This window comes from Corvus kubaryi, unplaced genomic scaffold (assembly GCF_017639235.1).
Source record: "Corvus kubaryi isolate FWS band 111438036 unplaced genomic scaffold, C.kubaryi_AGA036_p1.0 37322, whole genome shotgun sequence".
Lineage (NCBI taxonomy): Eukaryota > Metazoa > Chordata > Aves > Passeriformes > Corvidae > Corvus > Corvus kubaryi.
In genome coordinates, this window is record NW_024581101.1 from 7,354,452 (window position 1) to 7,376,578 (window position 22,127).

The following is a 22,127-nucleotide window of genomic DNA, read 5'->3' on the forward strand; positions in this document are numbered from 1 at the left end:
ATGAAACACCCATTCCCAAGCCCACTAGATTCACGTCTAAACTTCCCAACAAGCTCAATTAATCTTCACAGGATGAAGAATAAGGAGACATATGTTTCAGATGGCTACAAGAAGAAAAATGGGATTAATCTTTGATAGAAAGTAATGGTTTGCCCAGCAAAAAATATTTTGGGGTAAGTTGGAGAAAGTACGGAGCTAATGCACAGGTCCAGAAGCCCCTGCCCATCCTACAGCCATAGATTCAAGTGACCCACCAGTCCTTGCACAATCTGCGGCCAAAGCCACAGTCAAACTGCTTATAAACAATATAAAACTCAAAACCAATCAGCTGGTTAAACTAATATGATCTGCGTCCAAGTAGTGAAGACCTAATTAACAAGAAAGGAAACATGTCAGCTGGAGTTGTGCAGTTTTATTTGAACAAAAACCAGTGTCAATATTTTTAGTAAGGTCTACATTACACTAAATGCATGTACATTTGTAAGAAGATAACCTAGTTGTAAAGAAGGTGCAGGATAATATGTACAATCATAGTTAAGTTAAAAAAATTCACATTTTACATAGATATACTTGACAGTCCTAGGCTTTCATATAAATGGTAACCAAAAGAGGTAACAAAAAACCCCAGACCCTAGTCACAAGGAAATTCAGCTGGAGGACTGCATAATGCACTCAATTTTTCAAATAAACTAGTTCACAAAATTCTTATTTGTCCTAAATCGAATTTTGGATATAATTTTTGAATTACTGTAATTAACATGTTCCATGAGCATACTGATATAAACAAAAATGTTTACATTAAAATGGCAATGGTGCCATTTCCTTCAATAAAAATCTGTATTTTATGTTGTGGTCTGGTCTTCTGCTTTTACAAATTAGAATAATTACACAGGATGTTTTTCAATACATGGTAAAAATTATCAAACAGCAAGGGAGATACGTTCAAAAGACACTTTGAAAGCTTTTCAGTCCACCTTCACAACACTGTAAATCTTACTTACAAACCAGAAGCAGGCAAAAAATCCAATAGTCCCTGAAACGAGAAAGTAAAAATGGTTAGTTTATCTTACAGTTTGCTCTGAGAGAGAAATCTAACAAGTACTTCCCAGCAGGACAGAACAGAACATTGTAATCCAGCTAACTACCCAGAAAAACAGCACTTCTTAAATTTAACAACACACATTCATCCCCAGGCTAGGTTATTGATTTAGATCAATGATGACTTTTAGGGACCAAGCCGCTTCACGTACACTTAAGCCACCAATGACCGTGTTGACACCACCATGAGCAGGGACACAAGCACCAGTTCAGAAAGCGACTTTTATACACACACCAAGTCAGCCCCTACCTGGTTTTTTTTTTGGTCTACAATACTTCACCGCCACCTATGAATTATGACACATAACAAGGCCTTGGAAAAATTCACCTGTCCCAGTTTTATATTCATCGTGCTCTGTTTATACTTGAGAATAGAAATTTCTTCTTCTGTATATCCTGTTACTTCCTTTTGGCAAAGGAATGCTCTGAGTGCTACAGCAGCTGGAAGCAAGCAGCAAGTGAAAGCAGCAGTGACAAACCAAAACATTGAATGAGATTAGTGTATACCAATTTTCTAGTTTTAAACTGATGAACAAATTTGTGGTTTTCACCAACAGTCACTATTATGGGGCAACTGCAAAGACACTGTCCATCCCATTTACTTTTAAATTACTTTAAGAACTTCATACGCAAGGAGACTTCATATGCAAGAGTCCCAGTCAATTAACTTAGTCTTCAGACTCTAAAGGAAGCAATGCACTGCTCCTCACACTTTTACCTAGCTGCAAACTGCCACACAGATGTTAAGTCTTAACAGATAAAAAAAGGGAAGATCTCATTTGCACTGAATTCCCTCTCAAAGACATAGCTACATGCCAGCCCTGGAATAGCCCTTCCCAGCTCTACTGCAGGCACTCATAGTATCATGCACTCAGCTCCTCCAGTTTTGTATTATCCTTTTCTGTATGTACAGCCCACGTTTAACATCAGCTCCAATCTCTTTCACTTTTGTGACTGACTTAATAACTAGAAGATTCTTTATTAAGCACTTGGGTTTTTTACCTGAGTTACATTTCTGTCTTTCAGACCACATCTACACATTTCCCAAGCAAGGAACCTATCTTGGGATGCTTATTATCTGTATGCCAATTCTTACATTCCTCGTGCTACGATGTATATTTGTAGTTAAAGGGGTTTTGACAGACTATTACTATATGCCACAGATTACCCTTTCCCTCCAAGTTTGCAGTTGTTATTCTCTGAAACAGTAGGAGACAGCAGATTTATGGCTGTTGATAGGAGATCAGACATCAACCATACAAGGAATGTAATTCCTTTGTAGGCTTGACATCACTGAGTCTTTGCAGTTCACGGTGAATTCTCACTCCTTCCTACTTCTTCCAATACCAGCATTGTTACTCTAAGCCTTACTCTCACAGTTTTGTCCTAATAATGGTTCTCAGCCTCTGCTTCCTGGTTGTTTTTATAAAATAGCCCAATCCGAGCCTTTTTTGGCTTTGAAAGGAGTTTCTTCCAAATGTTTACCAGATGAGGTACTGTAAAAATTTATCTGCTGTTCTAGAACAGAAATGTACTACTATAACAAAAATGTACAACTATCCCAAGAACGACAGCTACCATAGTTTGCTGAGCATGCCACAACTTAATATGGGAACACACTGTAAATCCACATATTTTCCTTCGATCCTTGTTAGTCTGAATCTTTATAATACATCGGTTTTCTATAAAACATTGCCTCAGTCATAACAGAACTCAAAGACTTCACACTGTGAACAAGCATTTCATCTATAAACAGATTTTCACAGATTTCAGTAACATTGATTTTCAACTCCCCCTCCTAAAAAAAAAGTCTGTTTAGCAAATCAAAGACAAAGTACATCCTGCTCATTTTTTAAACTTTACAAAAAATATTGCCAATGTACTGGAAGCAGAGTAAGACATTGTTTTAAAGTGGTAATGTTTGTCAGATACCAGATTTGAATCATGAACTCCGGAGAGAAAGACAACACTCATCACCAAGACACAGCCTTAGGTAGTCAGAACCTCCTCTGGTGAGCACAGATTTCTTCTGTTGTTACTTGTACATCAATAACTGGGGCTTACCAGCACTGTAATTTCTTCTTCCCTCCCATGAACAAATATATCCTACAAACTCCATATGTGGATAGCTACAAGGACCAGAAACATCAAAAAAAGAACATCAAACTAAGGACTCCCATCATCTGTCAAATGTACCTCTCCTAAACAGCCACGTGATGCTCTAAGATCAGAATGGTTTAAAGGTGCTGGCACAAACTAGGTTGAAAACTGGTTTTCAACTGGGTTAAAAATCCAACTGCAGATTTAGGAGTGCAAATTAATCACACCAAATCAACTAGGTGGCTTTAGTGCTTTTTGTTTTTTTTAATAACATGGGCCAAACAGACTAGAAGCTTCCAAAGGCTCAGGTCAGCACAGAGTTGTGTTGACATTGCAAAATCAGTACTACTGGACAGAAATTAATGTAAGGTAAGAGAACATTATTTATAAGGGTCCCCTGAACAGTTGCTTTACCTACAGGATTGCTTATGTTACTGCAAAACATTAACTTTTGCCTTTATTTTTAAGAACACGAACCACAGCAGAATGCCTGGTTCCACTGAAATTCAGTGTGTTTTCCACCTCAGCCCTAGGGGTGCTTGTGATACCATGAACACTATAAAGCCCACAAAAGGTAAAGCAGTCAAAAAGCTTCTGATTTCCTACACAGTAATAAATGTCCCAGTGAAAGGGATCTGCAAATGAGTAGCAGTCAGGGAAGAAAAATAGCTCTGAACTAGAGTGGCTCATTTGAAAATTCTAGCCAGAACATTTTCCACATTTTCTGTGTTTTAGCCCATTTCACAAATTTGTCCCTTGCTCCAGATTTTAGCACTTAATACTGGGCAGCACTTCATACTGGATCTTTAGGCTGGTGCTGACAAGTATCACAGGTTCTCAGATTCTCCTTTTAACTGCTTTGACTAAAAACAATCTTAAAACACAGCACACTCTGTTTTCTATACCCACCCGTACCTCTACCCAGTAAAATTGCTATTACTAGTTGCACTAGTTAAAATCCAACCTTACCATCTCACACTGCATGGCTTGAAATGTATTTTCTTGAAGAGCATAGGTAGCACTTCAATCTTGAGTGCTTTTCTATGCTCATCTTGCACCAAAATTAGAATAATCTCTTATTAAAATGAGCCTCTCATTAGAACAAGAGAGCTATTTAGGTAAGGTTTAGGTAAGATCAGACCAGGATCTTGCTTTTATTTGTCTCTTTCAAAACATATTCAAACTGAAACGCAAGTTTTGAAGCACTATCAACAAGAAGCACACCTCTGCAGCTCAGGCTTCTCTGACAGACTTCAATGAACACAACGGGACAGGGAGCAGATACCCAAAGGTAGTTTTGGTAAAGCTGTTAAAAAAAAAATTCTAACACTCAGTACTTAAAAAAACCCCAAAAACACAACAACAAAAAAGACCCCAACAAAGCAACAAACAAACAAAAACCCACAGAAAAAACCAAAATCCCCAAACAAATAAATAAAATACCCCACTATTTGAAGGTGAAAGAGTTGAGACCATTACATTTATTTTCTGATTGGTCTAAACTCCTTTGTATCTTAAGGTTTTTACAGCTTTCACATGCACATCTCTATCAAATGACCCAGCGCCAAGCCGAACACCAATTCCTCCAATGAGCCTGTATAATCTGTTTGTTTGGTTTAATCCAATATAACAAATTCGTTTCCTGGCTAGTGTTTACTTTAACCAATCCTAACCACTTACCAGCTTAAACTGAATGAAAAAGCACCTGAATGGTCTGCATTGAAGACCTCACTGTTGTGGGATAGATCCTTATTATTCCCCTAAGTGGGTGACCTGCATATTTTAAGATTCTATCTTTTTAAATAACCCCTACTAGCCTAGGAAAGTGATGCCATCCCAGTGCACAGCAGCTCACTGCACATCATTGATCTTTCTAGGGAGGTACAGGTAAAAGATCTTTTGCAGGACCCATTTAAAACTCACAAACCCAGATGTGAAGATGACTCATGACACTTCTTTAGCCAAGAAGCAAGATGTGTCCAAAAATCCAGGAAACTCAAGGCCCTTTTAAAGGTAGATTACCCCCAATAGTTACTAAGTACGTACATTATTTTTACTTTTCTACCAACGCCTAATGAACTATCAATTCACATAGCCCTGTACTGCGGCATTTTCTAACCAATTGTTCTGTACTACCAATACTGCAGAAAATGGAGTAGGTGAATGTAGTGGAAATGTAGTGTTTGCTAACCCATGACAGTGAAGAAGAAGGAAGAGACCTGAAAAACGACAGGGATCCTCCATCTTGCCTTCATCTACTTACCATATTAATAAACCTAAAAACTCTAAATTTTTCACCCTGTAACAAACTATGTATTATACTACCACCTAACTCACACCCTTGTAGATTCTAATTCATCCCAAAGCCTTGGCAGCTTTCTCCATGGACAAAGGTTAAAAACAGTGTTTTCCTGGGGGGATGGGTCCTTCAGGACAGGCAGAGAAATATTCCCTGCACTTTGGGTTCCAACATGGAGCCACTGATACCTCAGTTGTTTTTTGATTGTCTCAAATCAATCAACCTCAGCTTTACATTCTGCTGAATAGCCTGGTCTGCAAAATATATATACTACCACTTTCTGATACACAGAAACAAGATGTTATACACAAATCCAGCACCTAACTGAGTAAGGGACAGTTATTAGTAAACCAGTTTAAATTCAAAATTAAAAACAAGGATTATTGCACAGAATAATGTCAAAATACATTACGCAGACTCTTCTGCTCTATCAGTCTCTTCTAGCTTCATTGTTTAATGAAGAAAATAGAATTCAAAGCACGAGCAGATTGTAAGAAAGCAAATAGAAAAGCACTCTGCACTTGGCTGATACTTCTCATGTACCTTAAAAGCTCTCTGTATCATACTGGTTTCAATCACCGCACAGTGGTGGGTGCTTCAGAATCTCAGATTCAAAACACAATCTACCCAGAAGATCAAAACTCAATTTTGAAAATGGCATTAACTCACAAGTGAAAATGATGTTCAAAAATAGAGGTCACTGTAAAGAAACATGCTTTGACTATGTTCAGCATTTTTTTGCCTCCTCGAATAAAATACATGTAATCATGTAGCCATCCCCATCCAACCTCACTTGTTATTTCTTGAAAGATTAGCTGCACTTTGTACATTAAAATCGAATTGTCTGGTTTGGGTGTACACACCATTAGATTTCACTGGTCAGATTATATTACTGTCAGTGTTACCATACAAGCATTCAGTTCCTATTTACTTATTCATTATGATCCCTTTTGTAATGCCCCGGGTAACACAACACGCTGCCATGGAGGAGGTATTAACATTGCCCTTTATATTCTGTCATAGTTGCTGAGACCTAATAGGCAAGAATAGAGAAAACCAAAATACCTAGTGCTAGCTTAAGTGGAACAGATCAAGGTCCCATTTTGGGAACACTATTCATACAAACAGTGTGTAAAATTACATTAGCAAACTCCTTCACCTCCAGAAACTGTGAAGGACTGAACCCTTATTTTCTAAAACAAGGGTTGCTATGGAATATTTTACAAAACAAAGCAAAGTTAAGTGTCTTCTGCTTGTGCCATCTGTTTAGAACAGCTTACATTTCAAGCCCAAAAATCTACCATCAAATTGAATATGGAAAAGAAAGTTATTACAGCCTTTTACATTAGCAAGGATTTATTAGGCACTCTGTGTATCTGTTGTACCCATTAGCTTTCTAGTGATTAGCTGTTCTATTAAATGGAAAAAAAAAAGGGGACCATGTAGTAGTTTTCCTCATGAGCTACAAAAGCAGCATAGGGAGCACCATTGTCGGTTTCTTTCAAAAGAAAAAGACGACGCTGCAAAAATAACAGCAGCACAGTTTATTACCATACTTCAGGGGCCTCACTGGCCTTCACATCAAGAAGTCCAGGATCAGCATATCTGAAGCTTTTAATACCATTTCAGCAGCTGCTATGACAATTTCAAATATCATTTTATATATGAAAGGGCTATTTTTAATTCCACCAATTTGCATCTTATAAGTGAAATTGAAACTGGCAGGATAGCAACTAACCTATGCTAAAACCCAGACACATATTAACATATTGCTTTAGTTTAAAACTAATTAAAACATTTTAGACTATATTTTTGGGCTTTTTTAAAATATAGATAGATATATATTACAGAAGACACCTGCAGCTTGTCTCTTTCACCAGAATTTAAGCAGGGGGTTACCCAGCAATATGTGAATGCAAATATTCCATGTTTGCCTTCTAATAATTAAAAAATAGAAAAATTAAATCCTCCTTTTTTTTCCCCTGCTTCTTTTGTCCTTCTTAGAAGAGACACATTTCTAAAGAACAAGAACCACCAATAGCAGTTACTGCTATTTAATATAATTTCTATAGCATAACTGCTTTGTTCAAACACATACAGCAATTTTCTTCATTTTTTAATGAACATTGGTTTTTTTGCTTTGTGTCAACCAGTAGTAGAAGAAACAGAGATGAAAGAGGTCCTTCTTACTGCTACACTGATAAACTTGAAGTCTGACACTAAGACTTACTTTCATTACCTATTTTAGCCACTCTTTTTTAACTGCATTTAAGTGCACTTAACTAAAAGATGTATTTCACAAAGTGAACATGAAGTATCACAGCAGCTTTCCACAAACAGGCAGAAGAAGTTAAAAAGTAACAATATAAACTATCATGCCCTCCACAGAGAAATCCTCTGCTACAAATCTTTGGAGTGACTATCAAGGCTGTTTTTATGAACAGCCCGTCATATATGAACAAGCATTTTCTCTAGTTCTGTCATTGCAGTATTTCATGATGCCAAGCAGTGACACCTAAAAGATCTGACTTCTTGTGTTAAATCTACATATACAACAGCAGCAGTATGATGAACACCAAGACAAAACACTCATGGCTATTTTTCAAGGCCAGTACTCTTCAAAGAGCCTCTTATTTCACTAACACATGGTAAATTGGCCACAGATTTCTCATCAAATCAACTTGGAAATTATAGTTTCAGTCAAGTGATTATGAACATTAGCATAATACTGTAGAAGACACTTAGTCTGCGTGAGTAACCTCAGAAAAGTTGGACAAGTAACACTGGAGAGTCATATTTCAAATCAGTTCCTCCAGTTAAGGTACATTTCCATCATTATGAAGTGGTGCTTAATAAGCAGGCAAGACAACTAACAGTACTAAAACTCTATCGTCAACATTCACTTTTTCCCCAGCACCATCCTCCTTCACTTGCTGAAAGTGAAAGCTGAAAATATCTTTCATCCTCCATACACAGAGTGAAATTATCTCTAACTACAGAACTTCTAGAACCAATTATGAAATCCAGGATCAAGTTAACACTTGATATTAAAGCGAACAAGAACAGGCCTTTGAAAATATAATGGTTTGAACTCATTGCTAATATAATATTCAATAAAGGAAAATTAATTTTACCATAAATAAATGTAACTTCAAGTTAGGAGGAAAATGTAAAAAAATATCTTACTGTGCTATGTGGTGCCACGAACCATATAAGTAACACTGCCTAAAGAGTCATAAATTGTATTTAATGTTCCACGTAGTCTAAATTTCACCTAATGTTTCTCATTTCAAAACCAGAGCCCTCCATATTAATCTTAGTTCGAACATTGTACTTACCTGTGAAAAGGAAAAAAATCAAGACCATGATCATTGTGTAACCAAAGTATAAAATGGTGCTGGCAGTTCCTGTTATCTGGAGTTTGGAGAAGAAGTAATGGACTGCATAGATGAAGAGATAAACTGCTGTAAAGCTGCTAGTCAAGAACGACCTCCACCACCAGTGATAGTCCTGAAAGAAACAGTAAACCATTCACTAAGAATTATCATGTAGGAAATTGAATATAGATAAGATGGTGAAAAAATAACATTGTCTTATGAAACACATTTAATTCTGCAAAATTTAGATCGGAAAAATTCCAACACGCCACGTAGATACTTTCTTTCTTCAAAGTCAGCTGTATTGCTTCCAGTAGGAACATGAAATTACTCTAAGATCAAGGCTGTTTATTTTTATCTCTTGCCAGCAGTGGATTTTGAAACAAAAGGCACATTTCAGAAGAGTGGCTAAGACAGGTACGTCAAGGCTGAAAATGCAATCAGTTCAGTGTCCAGCACTTCACAGCGTATGTGAATACCTCACCTCTATTTCTAACATCTTCCAGATACAAGTCGTATCTACATCGAAAGTGTAACTTTTACCTCTGCACACAGATGGAAGTAGCACAGCAAAACTGTAGCTTCTGAACATGTAATTAGAAGAATTATAAAAACTAGGAACAGGAATCCAAACATGTAATACATCTGATGAGACCTAAAATTAAAACCAAATAAAAACGTGAGTCTCATTTTTGGTTGAAGCTCTGAGTTAACTCACAGTGTCACATTACCTGACGCTGAGTTAACCAAAAAGCAAAAAAAATCCAAACCAGCAAACCCAGAAAACCTATGCTATCGTGGTATCCCGCAGTGGTAGGGAGCTGAAGAGAGATCCAGCAGGCAGGAATTGTGCAGCAAGATTGATTTACTTAATTATTTTACAACTCTTTTATAGACTTTTTTCTTCATAGTCTAATTGGTCAAAGATCAGACACCCCTTGGGGTGATTGGCTAAAATCCTAAAACATCCATTGTCAAAGTATTTTTCTACTGTATTATAAACAACAGTTCGCAAGGTTGCAGGTGTTCATGGCTTATAGAACTCTACTAATATCTTCCATGAGAGAGAAAAATATCTCACAGGACTGGAAAGAAGCAAGAAAAATTCTTGCTAGCCGCATATTTGTATCCACACTACACCACCGGGGTGACTGTGCCTATACCACTATTGGCTAATTCATAAGAAGTTTTCTTTACCTGAATATACTCTGTAAACATGCATATATTTAAGCTAACAGTAATAAAATCATTGCTTTACAGAGCAACAAACTCTTCAATTATACCTGAAATCAGCATCTATGAACTTTCACAGACAATAGTTACAGGCAATTTCCACCAGAGATGTTTATCACTTCATGTCTCTTTGTTGGGAAGACCTTTAGCTTCCCCAACTCCTGCATCACCTGTACTCTTCCCTAGTTACAATACTAACTTCCTTCCAGCTACTGCAGCTAAGTTTTCCAGGCGTCTCTGCATACAACCAGATGTTCCTCCACTCCCATTCTATCCCCAGACCAAGGCTGACTTGAACCCAAGTGCTAACCAAACACAAAATCACCCACAAAAATAAATACAAGGGAAATATGTTCATTTACTTTTAATCTGGTGTCTTTCAGATAAGGGAAGTAAACAAATTATTGAGTGAAGGTGACAATTACTGCATTTGACAGAGGGAGTATTAGTTGCATATTCCCTCCATGCTTCACCTTTGTAGGATAAATAATGAGAAACAATTTAAGAATTTGCTAATTTCAACTACAAAAGTCCACAATACACCTGTTTGTCAGCTGATTATATTTTTCAGCACAGCTACATTACACGGTTTCTATTTTTTTGAGGACTGATATAAAAAGCTAAACTAATTTATTTGCATTTAAGATCTGATTTAGAAAACTGTTCTGTAAGACATCTCAACCTGTACAGATGACATCATAAAAACCTGGCACCTTCAGGATAATATTTCCCATTGAACAACAATGTATTAGACATTTCACACTTATATTGTGAAAGTTATGAAAGATTGCACTGGCTTAATTTTTTGTGTACTGCTTGATTAGGTTTTGCAAGATTTAGGAGTGGAGTAATTGTCCATAGGGAGTGGAAACTGCTAGATCACATAAATTTCATAAATCATAACATAGTTACACAATGGATTAGGCTCTACCTAACCACAACAGCAAGAAACCACGTTTGTGCTGTTCAGAGCTAGGAAGTTAAACAAGGCAATAGGACTCTCATATCATACTGTTAAGTTGCCATTAAGAAGAATTAGTTTTGTAAGTTCTAAGCACAGAAATACAGACTCTGGAAATTCCATAAAATCTGTAAAATTATCAAAAAATTTTAAAATTGGTTTATTCCTTATATTAGTTGCTTTGGGATGCTCAAACTCACTGTGTTTATTATCATACCTGTATAACTATAGGGGAAAAAAAAAAGTGATACTCACCAAATGCTATTCAGAATGAAAAAAAGTTGAATAAAAATACAGCCAAAGGGTAAGATACCACCCATGACGATACCAGGCAATGGCTTTGTGAAAAATGACTGCTCCGGGATTTGGCGAGGAATCTGGTTTGTGCGCACTGGATGTTCAATAGGCTGCAGAAAAAAATAACAGAAATAGAAGATTAATTATTACATCATAAATAAGATTACTTTTCCCTAATATTAGCATATAAGGATTTGATAAACATAACTATAATTTCATTCATAAGCCATCACAAGTTATCAAACAAAAAAACCGACAAACTTGATGTCCATCGTTAAGAAAAAGCACACGTGCTTTAGACATTACAACTATGAGACAGTAAGCAAGGTAGAACAAGAAGGAAATAAATCTGTTCAGTCCTTAATTAGAAACAAAATAAAATTAAAAAAATCCAATAACATCCCCTTTTTCTTAGTTGTCTGGCATTACCTCAAACTAATGAAGTACAAAACTGAAGCCTCTCTGAAGCACTACTTCAAAACTCAGCAATACTACTGAGGTATCACTGAAGCACAAAAGGCAGGTAAGACCTCCAAGAACATTATTAAAACCTGATTCTAGTGAATGGACAGAAAAAACCTGATTGGTGTGTCATTACAAATATACACTCTGTTTCAATATCAAGACAGTAAATCATGGGATCACAGATGTTTCAATCATGGGATCACAGATGTTTCAATCATGGGATCACAGATGTTTCAATCCAACCAGATCCTGTCTGGAACTCCTACTTAGAGATTCAATGGCTCAATTACAGAGGACAGGTATATTTCAAATCTGTATTTAAAGGGCCCTACCTTCTCTTTGAAGCCAAAATAGGCACCAACAAATGTTAACGGGACTGAAATTCCAAACCACATAGCAAGAATAGCAACCAAAGTGCCAAAAGGGATGGCAGCTGAGGAGCCTTTCACCCACAGAATGAGATTCATAATGAAGAAATCAGCAAAGACAATCCTGAAAAATAAAATCAGAAAAGATACTAAAATATTCAAGAAAGAATAAATATCACTTAGTATTACAAAACATAAATCAGTTGAAACAAATGTAGCTTCTTTCAATCTTCCAATTTCCCAACAGTCCTAGCTCCTTTCACCACTGGTATAGTTAAAGTAAAAAAGCCTGCACCATCCAATGCTTGTAATGTAGGAACCTACAGTAAAGCCATTATTTAAATAAAGACTCTGTACATAATACCAAAAAGTAACAGAAACATGCCATTGAAAAAAAATCTATACAAAGAATGGAAAAATACAGAATAAATTTAAAAACTCCTTATCTGAACCTCCTTTCCTATTAAAATCAGAGATATATCCTTTATTTAGGTCCTTTATAAACAGTAAATTCCTTCTGAATAAATACAGCGATAGCAAAATCTCCTATTTAGGAAGCCCCATGGACTCTCACAACAAACGTAATGTGCTGCTGCAGTTTGTGTCACAAGGGGAAGGGGGCATTAAAGAGGGCTCTGCCCTAAAACAGAAATATTTGTATAAGCATGGAGTTACACATACTAAGTAGCCTATGCTTCTGGAGAATTTAAATAAAGACTGCACCAGTCATGACAAGTCTCCAGACCTGCTCTTCCCTCCCCCATTAAACACATCTGCCTCATTTTCTAAACATCCTGGACAAACACTAAAAAAGAACTCAGAGACATGAGATTAAGATTTCAAACATCCCATTCTGAAAACAAAGCAGAACGTTCATTCTGCAAAGGAACCTCATATAAAATAGAAGCTTGTGTGAATTGCCATTATTCCTGGATTCAAAGATATAGCACAGAAAATTCAGCCTCAGAAAGAGTCCTGCAAAGAGCACCATTGTCTGGGTTCTGTTAAAAAAGTGTTCCTGAGGCAGAATTTAAGCTGCCCTGAAGTGAACATGCATCCTTCCACTGTATTTAATTTAAAAATGACGGAGGGAGGATTAGAGCAATAGACAGGCCCCTTTCTTCCTAGGAGAGGCCTGACACTTGCCAAAACTGTTTGGGGGAACAGACTTGTTCAATAAGCACACCCAAACGACCCCTGGTGTAAGCATCTTGTTGAACAAAAAATAAAAATCAAATCCATTTTAGAAGTCTTTCTAATCTTTATCATCTACCCAGGCTTGTAACACAGACCTCACTTACCCCATCCACAGTTAGAAAAAATACTGCAAATATGAACTCTCATCAGTCTACTGAGATTAAAAAGGCCTTGGGCTGTTTATGATATTATGCAAATTCACTGAACTAGCACAGCGTAATCAGGACATCTGTTCATATTCTACCACCCCCAGTCATTTTACTTCCTCTGTGAAACTCAATTTATCTGGGAGTTTAAATGATCAGCACAGTATTCCTTCCATCGATATATATTTTCTTCTCTCTCCTGATAACATCTAAATGACAGCAGGGAGACTGGAGCACATTTTGTTTAGAACTAAGATTTCTCATAGAAATACTACACTTGGTTGTTATTGAATACATTATCTTTCATTTGATGAAATTCTGCTTTATTTGAAGCCAAGTCATGTTTTATTCATTCTGAGGTTTTTGGGCAGAAGAAATACCTTAAGAAATTTATAATATTTTCTTCCACTTCTGCCAAGACATTTGCCAAGGGGTAACTTCGTGTACCCAAAGCTGCAACCAAGAAATATGAAGACTTGCAGAAGAAATTAGTTTCTGCTCCCTCACCCCCTTAATTCTCACAAAAGGTCATGAGAGCTAAGAGAAAACAAAAGGTTGAAGTGCTATTGCCCTTCCCAAGCAGGACATTGGCCACACTACGTAGTACGATACACACTACAGCCGTATCCCAAACTGGACACCACCCACATTTATGTAAGAAGATTATAACCAGCATTACCTGGAATATACTGAGTACTACAGTACCAAACTGGAATTACCCCATCACTGTGCCAAATGCTCTGGTGCAGTGATTCCCAAAGGCTGTGACACAACCTTGCAAAGACTTGCCCCATTCCTCCTACCCCCACAGCTGACAACAAAACAAGAAGCCAAGAAGCTGTATTCTAGATTACCAGACTCCACCTCCTCAGAATTCACTTTTTATAATCACAGATAGGCAATGCACAAAAGGAACAGCAGCTTGGGAGTACCATAAACAAAATCACACAGACAAGCATCATAACAGTTGGCTTTCCCCCAACTCCTTCCCACCTCAGATTTGTTCATACTTAAAGAGTAAAGGAAAGAATGAGGGGAAGCAATACTAACCCAGGACAGAGCAGAGCTGTAAGCAAGACATTTGTCTTCCACTTCTCGCCTCTGAATGCTGAGGAATAAAAGTAAAAACAATTTCAAGGTCAAGACTTTTTCCAACTGTTCTACAGCATGGCAGCAAGAAGCAGATATGCTGTCTGAGACACCAGCTCCAGTTGGAGGCTTATATTCAGCCCAGCAATTCTGAATTTAACATGTTGCGTCACATTAAATAAATGCATGTACTTACTCTTGTACATTCTAGCAGACACATAACCAGCTGGAGTTCCCAGTAAGACCCACAACACAACTGCACAGGTCATCAAAGCACCACGGTTGGCAGGAGAAAGGAATCCAAGGCAAGCCAGGACTAAAGAAACAAAAAGATTTAGTTATTTGTGGACATGTGTCAAAATTCCCCTATAACACAGATCACTGTGAAGGTTTATCCCTCCCACTACCACATATTTAAATGAAGGCTGAGTGCATAAGCTCTTTTACAACCCCATCACGTGACCATACCCTAACAGCACTGTTTCATTCAAAAGCATTATTTCCACCTCATCTCTTAAATAGAAAGTTTCTCATAGCCATAAGGCTGAAAAATAAAATGCCATCATCCACCAAAAGGGTTTTCTCTTGCCACCCATTTCTTTCTATACTACCACACTGATTGCACAGGAAACTATCACTGCTAAGCAAGATACAGAGTTGTGATCAACACTGAAAGACAAGTCTATCAAGAAAATTCTAGTATTCTTGCAGTATCATGCAATAAATGGAAAAAAGCAGTTCCCCTATGAAAGATCAAAAAAATCTGAATTAAACCTGGAGAACAAAATTTGGAAGATTCTTCTTTTGTACTAAATATCAGTGTACTTTCCCATTTGTCTATACAGTAAGAAAAGGAATGCTCATAAACTTTACAGATAACCAATAATAAAATGCCACCTTGTGACAGGTTACATAATCACACGCATTTATAGCTATTTATGGTAGGCTCTCATTATGTCAACATTGTGTCAGTACTATTTCACTGGCCTGCACTCCTGCTCTTATTTCTGTATGGCTGCAGGCTCATGTCAAACACATCGGACAGAGGGGCTCCCAGAACATTAAAGCTTTGATTACATCTTTGAACTTGCATTACTGAACCCTTGGATAATTTACAGCATGCAAAACTGTGTTTTTTAAAAAGAAATTGGTAAGAAGGAAGTTTGATTTCTGAATTCATGAAGAATCAGCATTAGCCCAGATATCACAATGCTTTCAATGCCAATGCTCACTACAGCATTACTGAAGCTATCTAATTATTGTTATGAAATTGCATTAATATTTTATGTTATTAATGTAAGGACTTCATTTCCAAAAGAAGGCTTCTATCATTTGTTTAATAATATTGCAACTTTCTTATTACTATTACACTACAATCACATCACCTTAATGAAGTTACTTACATAAAGTAATAAACGTCATTATGAAAATTTGTGTTCCTTGGCCCAAAAAGACAGACAGTAACATTCCCTTCCTTGGAGGTCTAAACACATCTCCATGAACCAGCTTCCAGCCAAATTCCTCTTGGGCATCTTCCTGTGTAAAATCAACAATGTCTTTAGCAGAGATACATAATGCAGTAGTGAATTAACACAAACAAGATGCAAAACACATATTTAAAGTTTGATTAGCTTCCAGTTAAGATCCAAAGCCAGACTAATTGCATCTGATTCATCACTCATTGATTTCATAACCCCCTAATGGTTCAGTGAAAAAGGCAAGATTTATCAAGAAAATTCTCATCTCCTAAAGCAAGAAAAAGCAAATGCAATTAGCCAAACCATAGAACATCATTCTAAATTTAAAATAAAACAAAGCATTCAGTTTAGTTTTAACTTCAATCTAGTTCATGCATTTATCTTTTTCTGTTTCAATTTCAGAGCACATTGGCCTCAATGACAATACTGGAAAAGAATGAAACTGTCTCTGTACTCCAGAAGACAGTTTGCTCCCTGGAATCCTGAGAGACAAGTACCAACACTCTGTCCCACTGCCAGAGGTGAATGGATGGAAGGATGGAACAAGGAGGGGGGAAACCTCAGTCCAGTGGCTCTAAGGACCCACAGTTGAAAAAAAAAAACTTTTTAATGAAGTCACTCAAAACAGACACCTCCCCTCACAAAAAACAAACAAACAACAAAACCAACACACACAACCACAGATAAACAACCCCACAAGAAGACCCTCTGCTCCTCATAAAAGTTAAAAGCTACAGGTTCCATTCAGTGTAGGAATATTGAGTTCAGTTCAAAGGACTGCTTACCACTAGAATCACAGCTTGCCCAAAAACAGGGTAAGAAAGAAACCAGACCACACTGGTAAATGACATAGAGCACCTTAAATTGCAACAGATGATGTAACTTTTCTTTTTCTGGAAGATTGTCCTTGCTTTCCCCATACTGATATCTCTGCTTGCTAGAAATTACTCTCAGAAGGCTGATATATGAATACAAAAATTGAAAACTATTGAACACAAGATAACACTGATTAAAATACAAAACCACACCCCATACCTGATAGAAAATGATACCAGATATCCAGGTATAATTCCAACACGTCAATCTTCCAGTAAAGAAAGATTTGTTTGGTCAAAGAAGCATAAATACAAAACTTTCATGTAAGTCTGAACTTGGAGGATATGTGATAATGATGAGAAAATTGTACGTCAGACAGAAGAAAGGCTTTTCCTAGGTAATTGTAAGCAAGGAATGAAAGAGTGGCAAAGATTACCACCTGAAGGAAATCTCTGTTTCCAAAATGGTGAGCACTAAGCAAGAACAAATGCTTAGTACTTCACTTCCTGACAGAACACAGAAAATGTTTACAGATTTGGAATGGCTTGTATAGAATCCTTGTCAACAACTCATCTGGGAAATGCACTCAAAAGACACCTTCTGGCTCTAACATGAACTTTAAAACAAATAACTACATGGTAATTATCTTGGTTTAAGAAATAAAGAGAAACCAAGTCTGGCAGATTGAGACCTCCAATTTATCCTGTATGAGCCTATGTGCCACAGTTTGTCTCAAAGCTTCACTTTTAAATTAAGTTCTTTCATCACTGGCTCATTACCTGTGAGTTAGAGTATTTTTCAGGCTTCTGTTCAAAAAATTCAGCAGTATTTTATATTGCTAACCTTTAACGTACAACATAACGAACTGTACAAGTAGTGAGCTATACTTTAGAGATTCAAAAAATATTAGAGCAAAATTAAACTTATCAAAGGTGCAGCAATCCTCATCTTACCATTAATTTAGCTTAGTTCTTAAAACATTCTAACAAAGATTTAAGTCCCCTACATTCAAGTAGTCATTATCAAAGATTTTAGAGAGGAAAAAAAAACAAACAAAAAAAGTTTAACACTCACTGGTGAAAACATATTGACGTGAGTTCTCTTCAGTTCAGGAATCCTCTTTTAGTCATAAGACCCTAAAAGTAATCTAATGATTTCTAAACACTTCATTAATGAATGTCTCACTAAATTCACATCACACTAAAAGCCAGTGGGCACTAGTTGAAACATTAAACGCACATTCTAAGATCACACTCACTGGCTGGTGCATCAATCTCTTCTGAAGTACAATCACCAGCATCCCCTAAACGTGAGATACTAATTTGCTTCACTGCATCTTCTTCAGCCCAGGTCCTCTTTTGCACAATTATTTCACACCTTTTTAAATAAGCTCCTTGAACTGCAACAGATCTTTAAGTCTCTCACACCTGGCAAGAAAATAAAAAACTGTGGCTTTCTGAAAGTCACACCTATCCCTGCTGCTACTCATAAAACCTAATCAAGCTTCTACAAGTCTTGCTCTTTATCACATTAAGAATGATCAACAAATAAAGATAACACAGTATAAGATATTGAACGTAATTTAATTGAGAGATCAAACAGAAGCCTCAAAAAAACCGTCAGTTAAAGGATGTGAGAAAAATCATTCCACTTTAAATCACTGTCTGATTTACATTAACAAAAGATACTCGATATCAAAACTACAAAGAAGTAGTATTTTCAGATGTTTTCATTTCAATATGAAACATTTTCGTGCATTTTGAAGAATTTCTTTAACCAGACAGACAGCAACAAGAGTGAAAATTCAAACCTTTGTTGCATCTGACATTACTTCTCGTCTTTGAGTTGCAGATACCACTTTTACCAAAGAGTAAAAGGCTGAGTAAAAATTACTCTCAGTCTACTGGTCAATTCTTTTTAACTCATAATCAGTTATATTCTCTTCCACTATAGAAACCTGCCACTTTGCCATTTTACGGAGTACATATTTCAAAAGAACTCACAACAGGTTCAGTTGGATGGCAACAGGCTTCAGTCATCTCAGTAATTTAAACAAACTAGACTCAGTTTAACTTGTATTTTATTTACAAATAAAATAAAATATCATTTATGCACATACCAAGAAGTTCTAATACAGCTAGAGGTCAGAAGTTGTGTTGCACATGAACTGCAATATTATCATCTCCTAACTAAACAAAGTGATTCCACCAAACTCTCCATCCACAGATAACATCAATTTGTATCAGCCTATGTTAATCAGAATATCTCCAATAATTTTTAACCCCCAGAGATATTATCATGTATCAAACTCATCCTAGTTATACATCTCTCTAGACTGTACTCAAAACTAAGAGACAGACATCACTATGGCCAGAAAAATGTGCTCATGTAAAAGCTGCAAATTTTACTCACAGAAGAGTCAATCTGGTTGTATCTTGCAATATCTTTATGAAGAGTCCTCAGAATGATCATAGCCACCATGCCAGATAAGAAGAGAACAATTACGAGGGAATTCATTATACTGTAGATAAAGAAACAGTCAAACTTTGAATCCAGTTATTCAAGTTTTAGGAGATGTACCAGTTCATACTACACGTACAGCTCAGATCTGAGGAAAAGCCTTAGATATTCAGACCTTCCAGTATTTTCCCACCCAGACAAGATAAAGGTACACAATTTAGAAGTCTATGACTTCTTAGGAGACAGAAGTGAGGAGAACAGTATTTCATGATACCTTGCTAATTCTGAAGACAGTTATATATTGCTTTTCTTTGTTTTCCTCCTTATATAGCCCAGAAGTAATTTCCCTGGTGAAACAGCTACAGTTCTTAAAGCAAACCGTCAAGTAGGTTTTATATCTATCAACCAATGGAATGGATATTGTGCCATTCAATACTTTGTAGAGAACAATTCATTCGGATTAGCTTTTCAAGATTTACATTGCAAAACATTAACGCTTCAAAACAAATTATATACTTACTTAGTATCATTCCCATGCTATGGAGGGAAATAAGCAAGAGCTTTTCACATGCATCTTTTACTCATAAAAAAAGACCTTTTTACTGTAAGCACCTGCTGAGTACAAACATGCATTACACATATGTACCTCTCACTGGGCGGTCAAAGCCAGACAGTAACAACAAGAACACTGCACAGCAGCAATGACTCAAAACTTCTCCAGAACGGAGATTGTAAAGTAAAACAATGGAAGCTGCTTTCCTTTTGGACACTGATGATGCATTCCTTTCACAAAAAGAAGTAATACAATTGCTCCCAAGAGATGAAAACTTACTTCACATAGGAAAGCAAAAAGTTTTCTTGACTGAAAACCTACAGACTTCCCTAGAAGTACAACTAAGAAATCTTTGTGCTCCCCTGTAAGGCTACTCACTGAATAAATGCAAATCTTACCTAAACCACTGGATGTTTGTATGCGGCATGGACTCCAAAATGTAGTCCCACCTGGAAGCCCACTTAATATTATTCTTTTCCTATAAGGAAATGAAATAGAAATTAACAGAAGCAAGTACAAGTTTGTTGCAGTCTCCGAGAGGGAATAAGCAAGCACAACACATCCCTTCCCCAAACCTTCCAGTCAGCATTGACATCTAAGCTTGGTATCAACCCTGGGTGCAAGACTTTCCTCTTGCATTAATTCATCTCTAGAGACTCTGAAAGAGTGTCCTTCCATTGAAATCTCCTATCCACATCTCCTACCTTTAAATTTGACTTCACTAAGCCTCGTATTTCCATGATTTGCAATGTAGCTGCCTGCAGATCCCAACTGCTGAAAAACAATCATGCCATCACTACAAGATTCTCCCAGCATAGCACACTGATCTTGAAACTTCAACTTTGTCAAACATACTCGAGAGAAAAATTCCAGGGGAAACTAGAAATGTTTTTCTCATCACTTTTAATGCATTTAGCACAGGCTTCTTTGCTCTCTGCCATAATGCTGGCTGATACAGACAGTTTTCCACTCTGATTCCTGACAGACAACTTGTACTTCCAGGTATTCCTGTGATGGATCTTCATGCATACAACTAAGGACTCTTTCTGACCCACAAGCCTTGTCCTCCTCAGTTGTCTCTTTGGATATACACACGTGTTGTCCTGCTACCAAATTCAATCCCCTAACTGGCACGAAGTTCTGCTGAATTTCTTAATCTACTTACAAGGTGCTAAGTTTGTACAGTTGAGTACCAAACTGCTCTCATGCTTACATTTTTTACACTTGTGTACTAAACATTAGTGCCACGATGATGTATTCTTTTCACACAGCTAAATACCTTGCTCATTTCAGTTAATTAAAGCAGACACCGTAACTTTCTTGTCAGAAATCAGCTGCCACATTAGAAAGGACCATAAAACAGCTACACATTTTACTGCTTTATGGAGTCAGGCTTACTGAAACGGATGTTTTCCTATTTAAAAACACTTCCCACTGACAAACACTCCTCTTTTAAGTTATTTTGAAACTACTAATAAAAAGTAAAATACGTGAGGTATTATTTCAAATCAAGGGTTATGGATGACAGAGAGAATAAGCAGTTTTGGAGTGCCATCTGCTGGAAGTATCCAAATCCACTGGATGTGAGCCTTACCTGCTCCATGACAGGGAGAAAGAGTGTAGGTACTCAAACACCTAACCCATTGCGTGACTAACCAGACAAAGTTCACACTGAAGTTCTGAATCGCAATTTACCTCAAGATTTAAACACAAATGTTAGTGACAGAAGGCTCATTCATGTAGGAAAATCAAAGCTGGAAGAGGATTGGGTGTCTCAAGGGAAAAGTAACAGGATATTGAGCCTTGCACCTCAAGGTCACTGGTTCAAATCAAATTCAATTTGGCAGGATGAAAGCTGTTGCCATATGATGGCTGCTTCACTGCCTGTACAAAACAGGCTGGTGGTCTCAAGCCAAACCCTCTAAGATTGGTGTCTTACATCAAAAAAACAACCACGCTTTCAGGACAGACTGGAACAGAGGTACTAAGGTTTGAAGTACCTTGAATCAAATTACTGTCACATGCACAGGAGGTTCACTTTCCATGCTGGGGTTAAGACCCATTTGCCAGAAAGACTAGTTTCCTCCTAACTCATTTATAGGCTGAATAAAGCATTAGTGTATTAGTAAATATTACAGTATTAATTGTGAAAAATAAATGATCACCTACTCAAGAAAAAGCCAGTAAACA

The 22,127-nt window shown here is 37.0% G+C and overlaps 1 protein-coding gene across 3 annotated transcripts in view; it reads right to left on the minus strand.

The window, feature by feature from the left end:
• Positions 1 to 397: 397 nt before the first annotated feature.
• Positions 398 to 22,127, minus strand: part of LOC121665307 (transmembrane 9 superfamily member 2-like) — a 28,614-nt gene continuing 6,884 nt past the window's right edge. For 2 of the 3 annotated variants that reach the window (XM_042029337.1, XM_042029339.1), the window contains 11 exons: positions 20,336 to 20,415; positions 19,337 to 19,445; positions 16,034 to 16,166; positions 14,827 to 14,946; positions 14,592 to 14,649; positions 12,163 to 12,322; positions 11,324 to 11,475; positions 9,418 to 9,529; positions 8,836 to 9,007; positions 1,349 to 1,539; positions 867 to 1,033 (listed from right to left, as the gene is read on the minus strand). In XM_042029337.1, the coding sequence (XP_041885271.1) occupies positions 1,376 to 1,539; positions 8,836 to 9,007; positions 9,418 to 9,529; positions 11,324 to 11,475; positions 12,163 to 12,322; positions 14,592 to 14,649; positions 14,827 to 14,946; positions 16,034 to 16,166; positions 19,337 to 19,445; positions 20,336 to 20,415 (1,260 nt within the window). In that variant the 3' untranslated portion in view covers positions 867 to 1,033; positions 1,349 to 1,375. Of the gene's footprint in view, positions 1,034 to 1,348; positions 1,540 to 8,835; positions 9,008 to 9,417; positions 9,530 to 11,323; positions 11,476 to 12,162; positions 12,323 to 14,591; positions 14,650 to 14,826; positions 14,947 to 16,033; positions 16,167 to 19,336; positions 19,446 to 20,335; positions 20,416 to 22,127 lie in introns of all 3 variants that reach the window. The other variant, XM_042029338.1, reaches the window with a different exon arrangement.